Source organism: Meles meles, chromosome 11 (genome assembly GCF_922984935.1).
Source record: "Meles meles chromosome 11, mMelMel3.1 paternal haplotype, whole genome shotgun sequence".
In the NCBI taxonomy this organism is placed as follows: Eukaryota; Metazoa; Chordata; class Mammalia; order Carnivora; family Mustelidae; genus Meles; species Meles meles.
The window spans coordinates 2,336,492-2,355,037 of NC_060076.1; the positions used below are offsets into that span (position 1 = coordinate 2,336,492).

Sequence of the window (18,546 nt, forward strand, 5' to 3'; positions counted from 1 at the left end):
CCTGCGTCCCAGTCTGTGACCTTCCCCACCACGTGACCACCGCCAGTCCCCCTACAATGATCACCTGCGCCACCAGCCAGAGCCTGCCCCAGGGTGTCGAGGGGCGAGTCTGCTCACACCTGCGTCTCCCTGACAGGGCACGGTGGCCAGGGGTGGGGCGTCACGTCCCAGCCACATCAGACCTGACACTGACCGCCATGACTAAGGGTCAGCTTGGTGAAGTCGGAGAGGGGACACCTTGTCCCCGGACTGAGGGACGGGACAGCAGAGCCAGTCACCAGGGCCTGGCTGTTGGGCGCCCCTCGTCCAGAGCCCCTGAGATGCTGAGGGCCCGGGTCTCCCCCGCCTTCCCGCCGGTGGTGCGGGACCCTTCGCTCCAGACGCTCAGCTGCCAGTCCAGCCACGAGGGCCACGTTTGCACGTGGGCAGCACCCAAGTGAGGCGGCCCCGTCCTTCTCCCCCTGGACTCAGAGCAGAGAGCCTGTGGACACCGGGCTGACTGGGGAGATCTCTGCGCACAGGGGACATGGGCTCTGTGACAAGCTGTTCGGAAGAAGGAGCAGGGACCCTGGGAACCGCCGCACGGAGCCACGGGGCGCCGACCACCGCGGCCTGTGCGCGTGCTTCATCCCCCCGGGCCGCCACTGTCCTCCGCGAAAGACGACGAGGAGCCCTGCCTGGCGGGAGCGTCCTGAGGACGGTGTGACAGTGGGTGCAGCTCACGCTGTGGGCGGGCACCCGGGGGGCCCGGGCAGAGGAGCAACGGCCGGAACCACCAGCGCCTCCTCCAGAACCGCGACCTACACCACCACCGGCATCACCGCCCACACCGGCTCCCTCACCAGCACCCCTGCGTTACCTCCACTGCCGCCATGACAGCAGGCCACCAGCAGGCCACCAGCAGGCCACCAGCGTGGACCCCCGACAAAGGCCCGCAGCGTCTCCTGCGGGAAGGGCTGATGAGCCCCCGGCTCAGGCGGCGGCCTCTGCAGCAGCCCTATCAGGAGACTCATGGACACGAAGATGAAGAAATCACGTTTCTGACCACAAGCCTCAAGCTTTAACGCTTCCGCGGGAGGTGGTCCCAGTGGCCGAGTGACCAGCCGCCAGGGTTCAAGGGAGGCCTGCTGAGGCGGCTGGGCCTCGGTGCTGGGACCCGCTGGAGGTGGGTGCCACAGGTTCGCATCCGTACCCGGCCTCTCCGGGGTCCTCCCTCGGCCACCACGCCATCCGCACCCCCCGGAGGAGACTCTCAAGCCCCAGGCACGAGGTCCCTCTCCACCCCGCCTTGCCCGTCCCAGGCTCAGACCCAGGTCTTCAGCTCAGCCTCCGCGGGACACAGCCCACACCTGCGGTCACCTTGCCCTCGGTCCCGCACACATTATCGTAGCCCCGCATCACACTGCGATCGCTGACGGGCTCGGCACACGCCGACCCCTCCACCTTCTCCGTAGGAAACGCTGCCCCCGCATCCCCCTGGTCTACACTGGCACCACTGGCTGTTTGGAACCGAGGTGCAGAAACCCACTGTCATCCCACCGGATTTCACCTCCTTGGCTCCAGGGCGTGGTTCCAGCCTGGAAGACCTTTCTGAGCCTCATCTGTCAATCAAGAGGGTAACTGGGCGTCATCTGTGACCGTTGGGCTTGGCTGGAGTCATTTAACGCGGCGTGGGGGATGGGGAGGCGGGGGGCATTGAGGGGCAGTTTGGAGGCCAGGCTGCTCCGCGCGCCTCTGCCTTCAGGCCCCCACCTGCTCCGTGACCCACCCTCACTGCAGGCCGCCGTGCGAGGGGTCAGGCATCGTGACAAAGGCCACGTACTGTGACTCCAGCCAGCATCCTGGGCTACACCCCAAGGCTGGGCTATCCCGGCTGCAAACACCCACGACTAGGCCTGGCAGAGACAGGCTGGGTTGGCGTGACTCGCTCACGGGGATAATCTGTGCTCCCCAGCTCCTGAGAAGCGGCTTCCAACACAGCCCCCAGAAGCAGGAGCTGTAGGCGAGTAAGGCCCAGCTCTGGAGAGGGCCGTGTGCGCCCAGAGGAAACCCAGTCCTCCAGGAACTAGAGGCCCCCGGGAGGGCCAAGAGTTCTCCCAGTGTCCTTGAGACCCGCCAGACCCTTCTCCAGGGAGTGCTTGTCGGTGCTTGTGGGCACCAACAGTTGGACTGGCCGCAGCCGGACAGAGGCCTCCTGGAGGGGCCTGGAAGTTCCAGCGTGGACCAGAGAGCGGTGGCTCCAGGCTCAAGTGAACAGCAGCAGGGCCTGGGGCGGCTGGGCAGGAAGGAGAAGGTCACTCTGAAGGGCACTCACAGGCCTTGGGGCCCAGGGGCCGGTTGGAGGGTCACCAGCAAGAGGCAAGCTAGCACGCAGCGGGGTCTGTCGGGCCGGAGGGTAAGTCATCTAAAAGGAGGACGGAAGTCTGACGCCCAAGGCCCCTCACCCTCCACGTGAGAACTGGAATGTCCTTCTGATCCAGGACGTCCAGCCCTGGGCCCAAAGTCTGGCCCCTCACTTCCCTGCTGTGCAACCTTGGGCAGGTGGTTTTGCCTCTCTGGGCTCCAGGTAGCCCGTGAGCACTGAGGAGCCAACAAAACACGCCCGTCCCGGGCTGCTGCGCAGAATCGTCGGGCAATTATCAGGAGGCTGTCGGCCGTTGGGGCTGGAGGTACCTCCTTAGCGCTGGGAGGGGCGTCGCCTGTATCTGCTTTTCCACACAGAACAGAAGGACATTGGGAGGCACAGCCCCTGCCCAAACGAGCCTCCCAGTGCGGCCCGGTGCCCGGCCCCCTGGACGCCGAGGCCGCGCCGTGCAGACCTCACGGGGCCTGTCCTTCCGGGCGCCAGGAGCATCCGTGCAGATCCGGGATAGCACGGTGGGAAGGTGAGTCCGCGCTCGCCCTTCCACGTGCTCAGAGGAAGCCCCCCGACAGGCGCTCGCACAACGTGAGAGGCTCCCCCACGCCCCCAACACAGGGACACGTGCTTAGGAAAGGGGCACCCGGCAAATGCCCACACAGACGCCCCAGGCCAGGAGTCTCTTTGTCCCAAGGTGATGTCCCCCCCGGAGGCCCAGGGACGCTGAAGGCCCATAGCCAGCCTGGGGACCCCCTCTGCCGCCCACGCAGGCCCACGCGGCACGTCCCTCGGAGGTCCCACCGCACCGCCCGTGGGCCGGCACTCTGCAGGTGCGGGCTGGATGCCGGCCCCGGGCCCCCCACCCGCCGGCTGCTCTCGCAGTCTCCGACTCTCACATCTGCAACACGGGGACGGGAATGATGGTACCAACCCTTGTCATCACAACCGCCAGGGCACACGCCCCTCCCCTCCCCCAGCGTGGTCCTGAGAGTCTGACGATTCACAGCTCGCTGGATGAGGAGGGACACCCACGAGCCCGGCAGCACCACCTCCCGCGGGAGGAGACGGAGTCCCAGGCCAGCCCCGAGCTGTGCGAATGTAGGGGGAGGCCAGGGCAAGGCTGAAGCCTCCCCAGGCCCCCTGACAATGGGCAGCAGTAGAGAAAAAGCCCCCCCCAACACACACAGTGGGGCCCCCGTCCTCCGGTCACCCACAGGGGCAGCTCCCAAGCTTGGGCACCGCTGCAGGCTGGCTCCCAGGGCTCCGCATCCAGAAGCATGGGCCACAGGCTCCGGCCCCTCCAGGAAAGCCACCGACCCTCCCCCTGTCCACGGATGGGCCCTAGCCCATCCCTGCCGCAGCCCTGCAGGTGACCTCGAGATGACATGCCCTCCCTGGAGCGCCAGCACCCATCCTCCCTAGGGACCCGCACATCAGCAGGTCATTCCACAAGGCCGGGCTCCCAGCCTTGCATCAGGGCTGCATCCCTGGGCTGGGACAGGGTCCCGCTGCTCAGAGTTTCCACGGAGCAATCCCGAAGCCCTCCCGGGCCAGGGAGCAGGGGCTACCTGGTCCCGCACCACGTAGGCAGAAGCAGGCCTGCCTGATTCTGTGGGGTCTCTCCGACCGCCCCTAGCTGCCACCCCCACCCTACCCCCAATCCCGGGTAGAGACAGATGGTGGCCCCAGCTGCGTGGCTCAACAGGACCAGGGCGACCCGGGCCTGCTCCAGGGGCACATCCTCAGGGCTCAGGCCTCACCCCAAACACCCTGACCACAGAAGCACAGACGAAAGGCCCTGGGTGCGGGCGTCAACTGAGACCCACTGTCCCACTGCTCCAGCCAGCCTCCACGAGGCAGCCATCCCGCCCGACATCCAGCTGGTCACTGGTCCCCCGCCTGCGGGCCGCTGCCACCTGCACCAAGCACAAGTCCCAGCCCGGGCTTGCCCACTGCCCAGCCCTTCCTGGGCCTGAGCTGGAGACAAAAATATACCTCAAAAGCCCTGCACACCATCCTCATTGGCCGGCAGTCGCCCATCCAAGCCAGGAGGCAGGCGGGGGGCTGCCCGGGACCATCCCCTCCAGCCAGGAGGAGCTCACCGTCCTGCCTCCCCGGCCGGACTCAGCAGCAGACGAGGAAAGACTCGACTGGAAACCAGCCGCACATCCGTGTCCAGCGACGCAGGCTTCATTACCCACACAGGCCCTGCAGGAATCAGCGGGTGAACCCCCTTCCGGGCTGGTCTGGAAACAGGTTCAATAACGACCCCCACGCCCAGTCCTACTCCCAGACTCTAGGAACGGGACCTTCTCTGGAAACGCACTCTTCATGGATGGAAGGACGCTCAGGTTCTCGAAGGAGCCCGCGCTGGATTAGCCCCAAATCCCGTGAGAGCGTCCTCAGGAGAAAGATGAGGGGCAGACAGACAAGAGGAGAGCTGCGAGCCGCTGGGAGTAGAACCTGCAGCCAAGGAACCCTGGGGCCACCGGGAGCTAGGGGAGGCAGGAAGGACCCCCACCCAAGGTCCTCGGAAAGGAGCAGAGCCCTGCTAACCCCTTCAGGTCGCACTTCTGGCCCCCAAAACTGGGAGAGAAACCTTTTCCATCCTCCCAAGACACCAGACTTTGGAGACTCGTGGGGACTGTCATGTCCCTGCCCTTCCTGGGAATTAGGGAAGGCCCCTGGGAAGGGGTCGGAGCCGAAGACCGGGGAGCGAGGCTCTGACCTTGCTCACTCCTGTCCCGCTGCCTCCCTTGGGGTCCGCCAGAGAACTGCCCTGGTGGACGCGGGGCTGGGCCTCACGCGGCCACACAAGGCAAGGAGGTGCCCCCGAGGAGAGCTTTGCTGGCCACTGAGCAGAGGCAGGGTCTTGTGGGCCTAGGGATGGAGCCGACGGCCAGGCTCTTCAGGGACACTCTGCCCACTGTGGGCCCCACCCAGGACATGCCATCTGAGGTCAGAGCACCTGGGTTTGAGATGCCCGCCCTCTCTCCCAAGGCCATCACTCAGGCCCGTAATTTAGCCCCGGGAGCTTCCATGTCCCCATCTAAAGTCAGGGGACACAGGCTGGAGCAGGGAGAGGGTGCCATGCAGACGGGGCTCCCTCCTCAGCTGCTCTGCAAACGCGGGAGGCCCTGGGACTCAGGGCCTGTATGTGGGCCCACGCCAGCCCGGGGAGGGCAGGGATGTGGGCACCGTGCTCAGAATGGCCTGCGCTGTTGGGCAGCTCGGGCTCTGTGCACAGAACGCAGGAGGACCGTGCATGGCACGGGCCGGGACCGCAGCACCCGTCTTGCAGTGCGGCAAGGAAGGGCCCTGGGAGGTTTCTAGACACGGTCCTCGCCGGGTCCCGCGTGGAGGCTGGTTCCTCCTGTTCCCGGCATGGGTCTAACTAGCCACACCAACAGGAGAAGCACCCCTGGGCTGGGAGCGGGGTGCAGGGCAGGGCACAGGGGCTTCTGAACCCCATCAACCGTGGGGATGCAGGGGGCACGGGTGCTTTATGGGCAAGGGTCCCAGAGCCTCAAGCCACGGCCGATTCCCCACTTGCATCCCCCCGGCGTCTGAACGCGAGCTCAGGTTTGGTCCCTGCCCCCCAAATGCACCGCCTTCCAAGGACGGGAGAAGCAACCGCAGCTCCCCTCCACAGAGAAACCTGGGTCAGCGCGACACGCCCACGGGGAGCACGGAAACAGACCAACAGAAGGGCGGCCTCCCAGCCCCAGAGGGAACCGGTCCTCCGGCACACGGTCCTCATGCCACAGTCCCCGGGGAGAGTCCGCAGCTCCCCAGTCACGGCCCGCACTCTCCGCTGGCCCTGGGTCCCCCGGTGCATCCCCGTGGCAGGTAACGGGATGGTCCCTGGAGGGGCCTGGGAGCTCAGAGGCCACAGCGTGCACAGTGCAAGCGGGGACGGGGATCCAGGCCTCCGACACCAAGCCCACAGATCTCTCGCCTTCGAGACACTGATGCCCGCAAGCGTGTGCGTGGACGGGGAGGGCTCTATGCTGCCCAGAGGGTCCCCGCCGCCTCGTGGATGGCCCAGAAAGCCCAGCCCAGCAGAGGCCCGCTCCGGCCCCAGGCAAGCTGCATTCCAGGAAAGAACGTGTCAGTGGAAAAGCCAGGCCTCTGGAAAACGGGAATCAGAGATGAGGTAACCCCTTGTGTCTCCAAATGAAAGGCGGTGGACAGCCAGGAGGACCGTCTTCTCCTGCCGGCACCTGGGGCTCCGGTGAACAGTCCGTTCGGTCATGTTGCCCCTCGAGACACCTGAGAGCTTAGAAGTGGGTCTGGCGCCCAGCCCAGAGCGCCCTGGCTCCCCGTCCCCTGGGGTGGGCCTCCCTCTGTTCCCGACTCACCGGAGAGGAGGGTCCTCCCACCACAGAGGCCCTCCCTGACCCCGGCCAAGCCCCACCCTCCAGACCCCTCCATCTGGAACACCCGCCGGCTCCAGGCCCCCCTGAGGAGCAAAGGGTGAGGAGAGGTGTCTGTGCCCCCATTCAGCCGGTGTTTCCGGGCCCTGCCGGGGACACTGCTCGGCAGGCCGGGCACGGAAGTCCAGCTCTGGCTGCCAGTGAGACTGCAAACAGCCTGTGCTGGCTCCTTCTGGAAGGTTCTGGAGCTTCACTGACCCCACAGGTCAGGGCACTCTGATGTCCCGGGGGCCCACGTGGGGCCCAGGGAACAAGCAGCCCCTGGCATCCCTGGGACCACCCGGGATTGGCTCCAGCTGGGGAAGGTTGTGACCCGGTTTCTGAGGTCCCGGTGGCACGGGTCAAGGGGACGGAAGCAGCACGGGCTGCTGGGGGTGTGGTGCCTGCCACGCAACGTGACATCAGAGCAGCCCGTCAGGCTCTCGGCAGCAACAGGGCCAGGGCCCTACCCGGCTCCCCACGGTTTTCCGGGCTTTCTGCGGGCTCTTCTCCCTCTCTGCTGCCAGTGCCCCGGGAGTGGCGAGGGGTGATGGCAGGGCAGAGCCCTTGGCAGGCACCATCACGGGCCCCGCTGGCCAGCGCTGCCCTGGCTGGCCTCCCCCCCAGCTCTACCATGGAAGCAAAACAACCACTTCTCAGCTCCTGCCAGACACATTCGCTTTCCCTGGCACTCTTGTCTGTGTTTCCAAAAACACAAAGCTCGTTCCTAAGCCCTGGAGGAAAACAAGCCTTTCTCCTGCCCGGGGAAGCCCGCAGGACCCGTCCTCTTCTGAAGAACGGCTCCGGCCTCCCTCATGGTGGGCCCTCAGCCCACGCAGCCCCCACGCCACCCGGGACCCTGGGACACAGGCACACCCCGGGGAAAGCCGCAGGACACGAGACGCACAGCTCCCAGTGACACCGTGGTGAACAGCGGCCCGGAGCAGACCCGCAAAACGCACTCTCCGCCTCAGAACCCGCGGGCAGGGTCCACAGGGGAAGGAGCGAGGCCGTGGCCGCCAGCCAGCCTGAGCCCCTCAGCTCACTCCAGCCCAGCACTAGGGACGGCCTGGCCAGGGGCCCCTGCCTGGGGCGGGGTGCGAGCACAATGGCTCCCAGCGCAAGCCCTGGGGGACTGGGAGGGCCATGTGCAGGCACAGGCCAGGGCAGGTCCCCGGAGGGCTAACCTCAGCTCCGGGTGCACGCCCCTGGCCAGCCCTTCCGGGCCGGCCCCCTGCCTGCCCACCTGGAGGCCCTGGTCTCGAAGGCAGGCGTCCCGGCACTGAACTTGCAAGGTGAGTCTGGAGACGTGGAGAGGAAGGACAGCTTATGAGCCCAAGCCGCCCCCTGGACACACGCCCATCAGTGATGTCCCTGCAGGTGAACGTGGACAAAGGGCCAGAGGGCCCCAGAACGGCCTCAGCTCTGACCTCCAAGGGTCTGGGGAAGTGTGCTTCTCTGGGGCCTGCAGGGGGTTGGGGGGCATTTTACCCAGATTCCACCCACAGTGCTGGCCTCCCCCACCCATTTTCCAGATGAAGTCGTTGGGCTTGGAGAGGTTTGGCAATGGGCTGCGGCTATCAGCTGGAAAGGAAGCGGATAAGGCCCAAGGCCCATGGGACCTTTGCCTGCACCTTCCTCCTGGGGCGGCTTCAGAAGGGACCCGACGGTCCCATCCCCGTCCAGCAGGACGGACCCGTCAGAGGCTCACATCGGGGCTGGGAGACCGGGGGCTGCCAACCTGCACAACCAGGCCGAGGGTCTGCCCCTGGAAGGAAGGGTTCCCTGGAGCTCCGAGCCCCTATGCCAGGCTCTTGCCCTGGACGGCACTTTCCTTGGGACAAAGGGGCCTCTGTGGGGCCCCGTGCACCCCAGGAAAGTCCCCAGTGCCCCAATAAGCTCTCTAGAGTTCAGTAAAGCCTTGTCTGCACACAGCGGTCAGCGCGGGACTCTGTGTGCCCGGGGCGGGGGCGCCCCCACCAAAGTCACCCCCAATCCTTCCAGCTCACCAGGCCCTTGCAGAGCCGTGGGACAAAGTGGCTTTTGATGAGGGGAAGACATCCTTCCGGGGAAGAACCCAGCTGCTGCAGAAATCGTTTTCAACGGCGCCGCCCCCTTCCCCGTTCTGAAGGTGGGGGAGGAGCCAAGTGCCCGACACGGGGGGGGGGGGGGGGGGCGTTATTTGAAATCGGGCACAGAGTACAAGACTTAGTCACTTCTGCTTCAAAAGAAGCAGAGACTGGTCCTCCCTCGCCATGACAGCCAGGCCGGCTGGGCATCGAGGGCCGCCGCACGCAGCTCAGTGGCTGCTCTGGGAGAAGAGAGGCCAGACGGAATGCTCCGGGGGCCACGGGGCCACTGGTTTCGCTGAGAAAGTCAGGTCACATTTTCCAACACGAGCAAGTCCGGCCGCCAGGAAAGTCCGCGTCTGGGACAACATTGCCCGCACAACACGAACCCCTTGCCGGCCACGAAGCCTCCCATCCCTGGCAGCCACTCAGGCCAGCCGTTTCGAGCACATTCCCAACCTGCCGTTTTGATCCAAGGCCGGCCCGGCCCCAGCCGCACTGGGAGGCCCGCACGGCCTCACGCACGCACCCCCGGCTCAACACGGCCGCCGGCCCACGCTGCAGACGAGGACCCTAGGTCTTGGACAGGCCAGGCGGCCCAGCCAGGTTCCCCGCACGGGATTTGGGCCCTGAGCTCTCCCGCGGCTCCCCCACAGCGGTGCGGTTCCAGAATCTGGTGCTCCCGGGAAAGCAGCTCCTTCTGGCTCGGCCGGTGTATCGAGGTAAGGCAGTATTTGCTTTAGGATCCTAATTTTTTTTTAAAGATAAAACTTGTCCTGTCCTCTTTACGAGGACAGGCACCTGGGAGCACACAGGAGGCAAGAGAAAGGATGTGGCTTTTTGCCCCGCACGGAGAAACTACCGCACAGTAAGCGAATTCAAATCCACAAAGCCACGGCCCAGCCTCGGCAAACCTTCCCGCCTCCGGGGGCAGAACTTCAACCAACAGGAAGATGGGTCGTGTCCGCGGTGACCCTCGGTCCCCATCACGAGCGGGCACCCACGCCCGGGGCTTCGTAGCTGAGCCCAGGTGAGCCCCCGCGACGTGGCATGGCCGCTCCAACGTCAGACAAGTGAGGCCCAGAGCGCGGCAGCGTGCCCTGCTTCCCGGGATCTGAACCAGCGGCCGCTCGATCCCAGTCTGCCTGACCCCGCTGCCTCCGACCCCAGCTCCCCGGGAGAGCCCCACAGCCACCCCCCCCCCCCCCCCCCCGCCACCTGGCTGCCGGCCCTGCAATTCCCCGCCGGCCATTCACCCGGGTCTCCGGGCAAGTCAGGTCAGAAGTGGGCCCAGGGGGCGCGTCTCCAGAACCTGCAAAACTTGGCAGCACCATAGGGTTCCCACTGTCCCGGCACACGCCAAGGGCCACCACTCCCAGCAGGGCCCACAGACCCGCCATCACGGGCCGGCCCCCCCTTCTCTGAGCGGCCCTCCCACCCTGTGTCCGCAGGGACATGGCTGTTCTGGGCCCTGCTCGTCCGTCATCCCACCCGCCTTGACATGGAACTCAGACCAAAACCAAGCCACTAACCTTCCTCAAGCGCCTACGCTGAGGGCCGCCGTGGGCCACGGCCACAGGAAGTACCACGTTCGTGGTCCCACTGCACAGACGGGGAAGCTGAGGCTACGCCACGGCGGGGCAACTTGCCTGAGCCCCCAACCCAGCGCACGATGGTGGGGGCCTGCACCGGGCCAGCCGTCCCCCTGTAGGTTTTGTCTTCCTGCCACATGCCCCTTTTTGACTTTGCAGAAAGATGAGACTTTGGGAAAGTCACTCTTTCCCTGCTCAGTGGCAGACCTCCCCCACCGGCCAGCCCTAGCGTCTGCAGAGATGTGACTCCCTCTAGAACAGAAATGGGAGTAACAAGGCACATTCTCTCCCTCCAGGGTCCCCTGCCAAGCACCGGGATCGGGTCAGCACCTGACCAGCCCGGGGGGGCCTCTCCAGTTCTCGAGCAGATGGAGGGGCCTGGAGACCCAACCTCAGGTGTGCCCGCAAGGCCGGAGGGCGTGGAGCATTCCTCAAACACGGCAGGGTATGTGTGCGGTCGCAGGACTTCCAAGAGGAAAGGCTGCCCCGTAATATGTACAAGAAGGAAGTCCAACGGAAGGGTCTGGCTGTCACCTCGTCCCAGCCAGAGGGGCCACCGGTCACCTGAAGTGCCTTCTAGAATGCAGATCCCAGGGCCCTGCCACAGGGCTGGAGCCTCAGCTCCTCGGGAGGCAACGCCTAAGCACCTGGACATGGGAGAGTCCTCAGGGAACACCGGTGTGCTCCCCCACGGCTTCTGGAAACTGCTAGCCCCGGCGGAGGTGACCTGCTCCTGCAGGACGGGGCTCTCTAACGCTGTCTTATAGTGACCCCCAGTCTTCAAAGGAGGGAAATGCAGGGCCCTGCTCGGCCCCCGTCCCGGTCCCTGAGGCAGAGAAGCCCGGCTCCAGGCGGCAGGCGTGCACTGCCAAGGGACAGCGCCCCTGAAGGACGGCGGCTCGTGCCTCAGCACCTGCGCCTGGCCCGGCACTGGCCTCCGGGCCCCCCAGCCCAGCTGCCCCCTTCCCAGGTCAACCCTCAGATACCAGATGGCAGGAGTCCACGTCTATCCACGAACCCCAGGCCATGCTCACCAAAGCCCGTGCCTTTCCCAAGCTCGTGCCCAGGCCCCTTGGGCAAGGATGGACACGGCTGTCCCCACATAGCCTCTCCATTCCCACAGGCCACAAAGAGCCCTCGGGATTGTAGCCGACGCCGCAGCCAACAGAAACCACGGCCACATCAGAATGCCAGCTGTCCCCAAGCCTGTCTCCTCACAGGCTGCCAGCAGCAGCCACAGCGGCCGTAGGCAGGAGTGACCCCTTGCCGGCTCTGGTCCCAGGTGACCGTGGGACAGCCTCCCCTTCTCTTACCTCAAAGACTTCCTCATCCAGGATCCGGGTCCCAAACACGATGATGCCATTGACATCTATCATGGGATGGTCACTGCGGGCCAGGTGCTTGGTGGTCTTCTTTTTACAATCCAAGATCAAGGTGACGTTTTTCTTGTGGATGCTGAGAGCAATCCTGTGCCACCTGCAAAGAAACAGCCCGGGCGGGTGACGGGGGCCCGGGTCACAGGTCGCCAATCCAGGGGACACCTCAGCAGTTGCGGTGGGGCTGGGCCACTCTGAGCCCAGCCTCTGCCATCAGACCGGGTTGCCCAAGGGCCGGCAGATGCCATGGTCCGGCCTCATGTGAACCTGAACCCCACAGCAAACTGCTGGGGGCTGCTGGGGAAGACGGGGTTTGCTGGGGAGCGGTGGGACGGAGGGATCGCCAGGGAGCGGTCAGCGAGAAACCCGGGAGCCACACCCGGAGGGGCTCTACGGTCAGGCGCGCGGTGTGTCAGCCACGGAGGAGCTGACTTCCACGCCTCCAGGGTTCCGGCATGCCCTAGACAGAGAATTCCAGAAAGACGGTCCTTTTTTTTTTTTTTTTTAATCATTCACGCCCACATGTAATGTGGCTGCATCCTGAAGGACGTCGTACATCGTTTACGGAAGACACGGTACATATACGCAACGGAGCGCTACTCCGCCATCGGAAAGGACGGACTCTGCCGTTCGCAACGACGTGGCTGGAGCTAGAGGGTGTTACGCTGAGCAAAAGAAGTCAGAGAAAGACAGACACCGTACGACTTCACTGACATGTGGAACTTAAGAAACCAAACAGGAGCCTAGCGGAAGGGAGGAAAATAAAACGAGACGGAATCAGAGAGGGAGACAAACCGTAAGAGACTCTTAACCATAGAAAACAAACGGAGGGCTGCTGGAGGGACGGGGCGGGAGGAGGGGTGGCCGGGGGATGGCTGTTAAGGACGATGCGTGATGTAACGAGTGCTGGGTGTCCCTCGCAACTGATGAACCACTGAACTCTAGCTCTGAACTCGTAATACGCTGTGTGTTAATTAATTGAATTTAAATAAAAAAATCAATAAATAAAAGGATGTCGTACATCCTTTCCGGAAGGAGTTGGGCATAACCACACCATCTTCAATGTCCCTTCGAGACTAGGAGGCCAGCACTTGAGATATTCTAGTGCATGTGAAGGAGAAGGGGAGACCCAGGAAGATGTAAGGACCCCCCGCGAAGACGCAGACGACAACTCCAGCCCCGTTGTCTCTCTGCCCGGTGCCCGCCAGTGTGCACGGTGGCAGCTTCCTGCTTTTTTACCAAGTGCGTCCTGCCGCAGCTCCCTTGCCGGGCTTTAGGCGGTCTGCCCAGACCCCCCAGCAGGAGTAGGACTGGGTTGCTGAGTGGTGCTCACTTACTTGCCATCCGACAGGTTGATGCCCCTGAAGAGGGGGTAATCCTCTGGCCCTGGTTTCCCCGTGTGGTCCTCATAGAGGAAGACCGGAGAGCGGCCCATCTCCAGGCCGATCTGCTGGATGCCCTGCTCATTGTAGATGGAGACCAGGAAGGCCTGGCTGCCTTTCTTGGCTTTCACAGTGGTTAGAATGGAGAAATCCTCAGGAAATGAAGATGCTGTAACAGAAGACAGAGATTAAAAGGCAGTCAGGAGCCCCCAACGACACGCAGTCACAGCTCTACAGCAAACCGGCTTGGGGACCTGGCAACTTTTGATGCCTACAGTGGTGCACGGCCATCTGCTGCACACCTGTCCCTGGATCGAACTGTTCCTGCAGCCCTTCCCTCTCACCACATGAGCAAGCCTACCCTCTCGGAGGCTCAGTTCAAATGCAAACCTCATTGGTCCTTCCATCAATGAGCCTTCAATGTATCTCCTCGGTTCCTATACCTCAATACATCTGTGTATAAATCCTGACTAGAACCTCCTAGAATGTCCGCTCCCTCGGGGCAGGGGCTGTTTCAGATGCGTCTTCATACCCTCCATAGTGCCTAAGGCTGCACCTAGCAGATTGTGTCTCCTCGAGTGCCCTCGGGAGGGGGGTGGAGATGGGGTGGAGGGAGGCCAGGGGCAGGGATCACATCTCCTGGCTAATACACGAAACAGAAGATAAGTAGAAAGAAATGGGAAGACCTGAACCCAAATTTTGAAAAGGAAGAAAAACAGCAAACCCCGTATGTTAATGGCAGGGAATGCTCTTTACGATCCAGGACAGAAAGGCCACGAGGTCATCAACGGCCAGGCCCACGCCAGCCCACCGAGGGGAGCGTGGGCCTGCTCCACATGCCCCGGATCTCCCCACAGACGCGCGCCCTTCCCCGGGCCACGGCAGGAAATCTCGGCGCCTCCTCCCCTCGATGCTGCCGGGGAGGAGCAGCTCTGCCGCGGGCCCCGGGCACGGAGCAAGCGTGGCTGGTCCCCGGAGCCTCCAGGAAACACTCCGCTGCACCGGCCAGAAGGCGTGGGCACGGGCACCCTCGCGGAAGAGGGGCTCTGACCTGGCTTACGGACCTGGATAAGGAGCGACCCTGTAGTCAGACCCAGTGTGACAAGTTGGAGCAGCTGACCCCGAGGCCTGTGGGGCTGCAGAGCTCCGGTCAGGGCCGCTCACTGCGGAGACGCTACCCGTGAGCGCCCTCTGCTGACAAAGCCGGTGCGGCCGGGCGGGGGCCTCTGCTCCTGCTCAAGGGAGCCCAGAGTGGCAGGGTGCCGTGTCGGGCACAAGGGGACCTTCAGGGCACCAGGCCCGGGGTGGGGAGGGGTACGGCCTGGCTGTGGCTTCCGTGACCTCTGCAGGACCCAGGGTGGGGAGATGTTGCCAGGGCGAGCCAAGGGCAAGAGAGGCCAAGGCTGCTTCCATCAGGGAAACCAACGGGCCCCCAAATTGCAGCTCAAAGACTCGCATGAGGTCCCAGGCAGACACAGAAGGCAGCTGAGAGGTCCGCCCCACGGGCCCCACGCCCCCAGCCAAGGTGCCATGGGGAGACGGAGGCCCAAGGCCCCCAGCCCCAGGGGTCAGGCTAGGGTCTCCCTCCCCAAAGGGTCGTCTCAGGTCCCTTCCCACTGTGAGGTGACGCTGGGCAGCACGGCCATCCGTCCCAGGACAGGCCGAGTCAGGCCCCCCTTCCACGCAGACAGGAAGCCTTTGGGAAGAGGTGTGCTGAGGTCACCAGGGTCACAGAGCCCTCGGCTCCATGCTGTCCCTCCACACGTGGGACGTGAGGGGAGTCAGAGCCACTGCCTCAGCCCTACCCCCCCGGGGGAGCAGCAGCCACTGGGCAGGAGAAGCCCCGACTGCAAGGCCAGGGGCAGGACCTTGGGGCCCTGTTGGGTTCCTGGGGGTGGACGGGCACCAAGGGGCCTGGGGGGCATTTGACCCAAGCTTGGAGCCACTGTCCGGGTCCAGAGCGGCACAGGCACGGTCCCTCCCTGGCATCTCAAGGGTCACCGGCCCCAGCCCAGCCCAAGACGACGCCATGCCATGTACAGCCGTCGTCCCGTCTGAAACACAGAAGATCGGGGAACGAGAGCACAGCCCAGGGGGCCCTGACCCCCAGCTCGTGAGGACACCGTGTCCCAGTGTCTACACCCCCGTGCGAGCAGATCTCGGCTCAGAGAGCCTGAGAGGATAACTTATGCCTGACATGAATCTCCCTGCTGGCGACATGCACCGGCTTTAACGTCCCGGAGATGGTCTGTTCCAGGCGTGGTGTGGGCGGGACGCAGACAGCTCCATGACCCGCGCTGTCTGGGCCATCAGGGATCAGTGTCTGGGTCCCGCCCTTCCCACTAGATTTCTCAGAGTCGCAGGGGAGAGGCCCAATTACTTCCTGAGGTCATTTCCTGTTCCCTCCGCTGAGGCCCAAGGGCACTGGGGCCATTTGGGTATACAGCAGGAACTTAATAAAGGCATCACTATTCAACTGAATCCTACTAAGCGAACAGCTCCCGGGCAGGACGTTCTGCTGGGCCGGAGATGATCTGGAGCCCTAGGCCCCCCTGGAGGGAAGGACTGGGGCAAAGGCCAAAGGGGGTTTGTGACGAGGGGACACTGTCACATCCCAGCCCGGTTTCAGATCCCGAACGTGAAGGGAGGCTCAGTGGCCCCGAGGTTACCAGACAGACGACAACTGGAGAGAGGACCCCAATCCCAGGCAGGAGCGTGGAGGGGGGCTGGGGATCTTGGGGAAGCTCGCTGTGTCCTGGGGTCCCGGAAGTCAGGGCAGCCCAGTGGGACACACGGCCTCCATATTCATGGAGAATCCACGATGGCTTCTTCTAGGTTCTTGGGACTGTCCTCCACTGATGCCCCCTCGCAGGCAGACAGTGGTGAGGCCCCGAGACCCCAGGAAAGCAGGGTCACCCTCCCTGGCTTGCCCCCCAAAGTGTCCCAGTTCTGGGCTCTGCCTTGTCCTTACAGCCTGTCAGGGCCACCCAGGGCCAAATGTCAGGAAAGGCCCATGCCTACAGTCACGCTATGGGGTCCCACTGACCGCAGGACCTGGACCACTGGGTGTAAGCGAGACAAGGAAGGCCCCTCGGGATCAGGGAGGACACATGTCTCCATCCGGCAAGCAGGTGCAGACATCACCAAACCGGAAGGAGGGCGGCCCCTCAGCCGGGCCTTCACTGTGCCACCCTGACTCCCTGGCCCAGGGAGCCCGGGACCGCAGATGGCTCGTAGAGAGTCGCCCGACAGGCGAACGGGCATGGTGGGCGCCACGGGCTCACCCGCGACAGGCACAGGCTGGGGGAAGAACACGCCCCCACAAAGCTCGGCCTTGGCCATAGAGCGCTGCTCCGTGAGCCCACGACGGGCCCTGTGTCCTCAGAGCAGCTGGGCAACTCCGGGGTCTTCTCGTCACCGCCACGAGTCACCCGGACACGGGCGTCCTTTGTTCTAAGACTCGTTCAAACACGTTCACACTCACTCAGGCCGCCTGACCCCTGGCTCGGCCCGCAGACACGGGCATCCAAAATGCAGCCACGCTGCCCCCTGACCCGGGAGACGGGCCTCCCAGGGAAAAGGTCAGCCAGGGTCCAAGAGAGAAGGGACAGAAGCCACGTGTCACACCCGAGGCCACAGGCACACGACGCTGGCCTGGAAGACCATCCTGTGGCTGCTTTCACGAACTCCACACTTTGGGATTCGGAGAAGGGACCCCCGCCCCCGAAACTCCTGCTCAGATCAGCCCATGGCCGTCTCCAGCCTTATTTGGGCGTGAGGAGGGGCTGCCTCTGCCCGATCCTGTCCCGCTCCCCACGCCGATCGTGACCAGAAGACCCTGTCCGAGCGTTTACACGGTCTCATCAAGTCACTAATTCCAGAGCTTAGGGGAAACACAGGCTGAGAGACTGTGCCTGTCTTACAGGTGAGGGACCCACACCCATCTCCCGTCACTCCTCCATCCCCGGGATCCGTGCAGTGTCCGGAGGGCGGGACAGACTCTCAGCCTGAGCGGGGCGTCAGGGATCAGACTGATGGCAGATCCGTGCCCGGCAGGACGCCTGGCTTCCCCGGCCTGGCAGGGGGACGGCATCGTGCACGCCCCACACAGCCGCCAGGCCTGGGGCAGTCACCCCCGGGGCTCCAGGGGGTGACTCGGTCTCTCTAGGATGGGGGAATGTGGGGACAAGGGGGATGTGGGGCGGAGATGAGAGCAAGCCGCCCGGTGGGTGATTCTAGAAGACAGGCTCAGCCCCGAAGCGGAGGGAGAGCTCTGGGGACATGTGGACCAGCGGCCCGACAGCAGGGGGCCTGACCGTGACCTCATCTGAAGCCCAGGGCAGCCGGGCATGCAGAGGTGGGCTCCCGGGAGGTCCTGGAGGGGACCCAGTGCCCCAACTGACCTCATCTACCCGAAGTGACCTTCGTGAAAAGGGCCGACCCAGCCTCTCTTGGGGACAGACTCTTGAGGGCCCGTGGGTCAAAGGCGGGCTGAGGGCAAGGGGCACCAGAAGCAAGCACGGAGCCCCTGAAGGAGCGTGGCCTTCGGGACCCCGTGGGGGACGCGGGAGCACAGAGACACCATGACTTGTCCATGGGCTGCCCAACGTCGGGGTCACAGCCAAGTCACCAAAAAGTGAAGCGAAATCCTCCCCTAATGACAGTGTATTACAGCCCACGGAGCAGCCGCCTGCCGGGGGGGGGGGGGTGCCTGCCTGGCCCCCCCTTTCTGACCCGAATCAGAAGGAGCTCGTTTAAGCGGGGGCAGGGGGCTCGGTGATGGATCATGGGCTGCTAACCCACATCCAGATAAGCCCCGAGGGTTTAGCTGACCCCAGGGGAGGGGGTGTTTATCCCACAGCATCCACAGCCGGGCCACAGGGACAACTGGGACGGCCCATGTCAGCAGCCAACGTCGCCCCCCGCCCGGGCACAGAATTCAGGGCAGCGATCTGGCACCCGGCAGCTGCTTCTCCTAAGAAGCCCGCACCCTCTGGCTGCGGCCGACGCCCCATTCCTGGCTCTTCGTGTCACCGCCCCAGCTGACCTTCTGCTCCGGCGCACGTCCCTTCCCACGACCCTGGGTCTCTCTCGCCCTCGCCACGTCACGGGAGAACCAGCGGTCACCCTTTTGCGTGTGGCGTCGAGGCAGCCTGTCTATGCGGAAGAGACACCTGCTTGGAAGGGCAAGGGGAGGCCGCCCGGGCTGTTTCACCAGAATGAGACCACAGCGGCCCCCGGAGAAGGGCTTCCCGGAAAGCCAAGTGTGCCTCCCCGGCCACACAGGCACCCCGCCCTGCGCCCCGGCTGGAGGTGGGCGGGTGCGGCCATACCTGTCCCCGCACACGCCCGT

General features: G+C 64.4%; 1 protein-coding gene across 2 annotated transcripts in view; it reads right to left on the reverse strand.

The window, feature by feature from the left end:
• COL5A1 (collagen type V alpha 1 chain) overlaps positions 1–18,546 on the reverse strand; it is a 141,851-nt gene that overhangs the window by 87,576 nt on the left and 35,729 nt on the right. For both annotated transcript variants that reach the window (XM_046022302.1, XM_046022300.1), the window contains exons 3-4: positions 13,149–13,362; positions 11,749–11,911 (exon numbers count right to left, since the gene is read on the reverse strand). In XM_046022302.1, the coding sequence (XP_045878258.1) occupies positions 11,749–11,911; positions 13,149–13,362 (377 nt within the window). The remainder of the gene's footprint in view (positions 1–11,748; positions 11,912–13,148; positions 13,363–18,546) is intronic.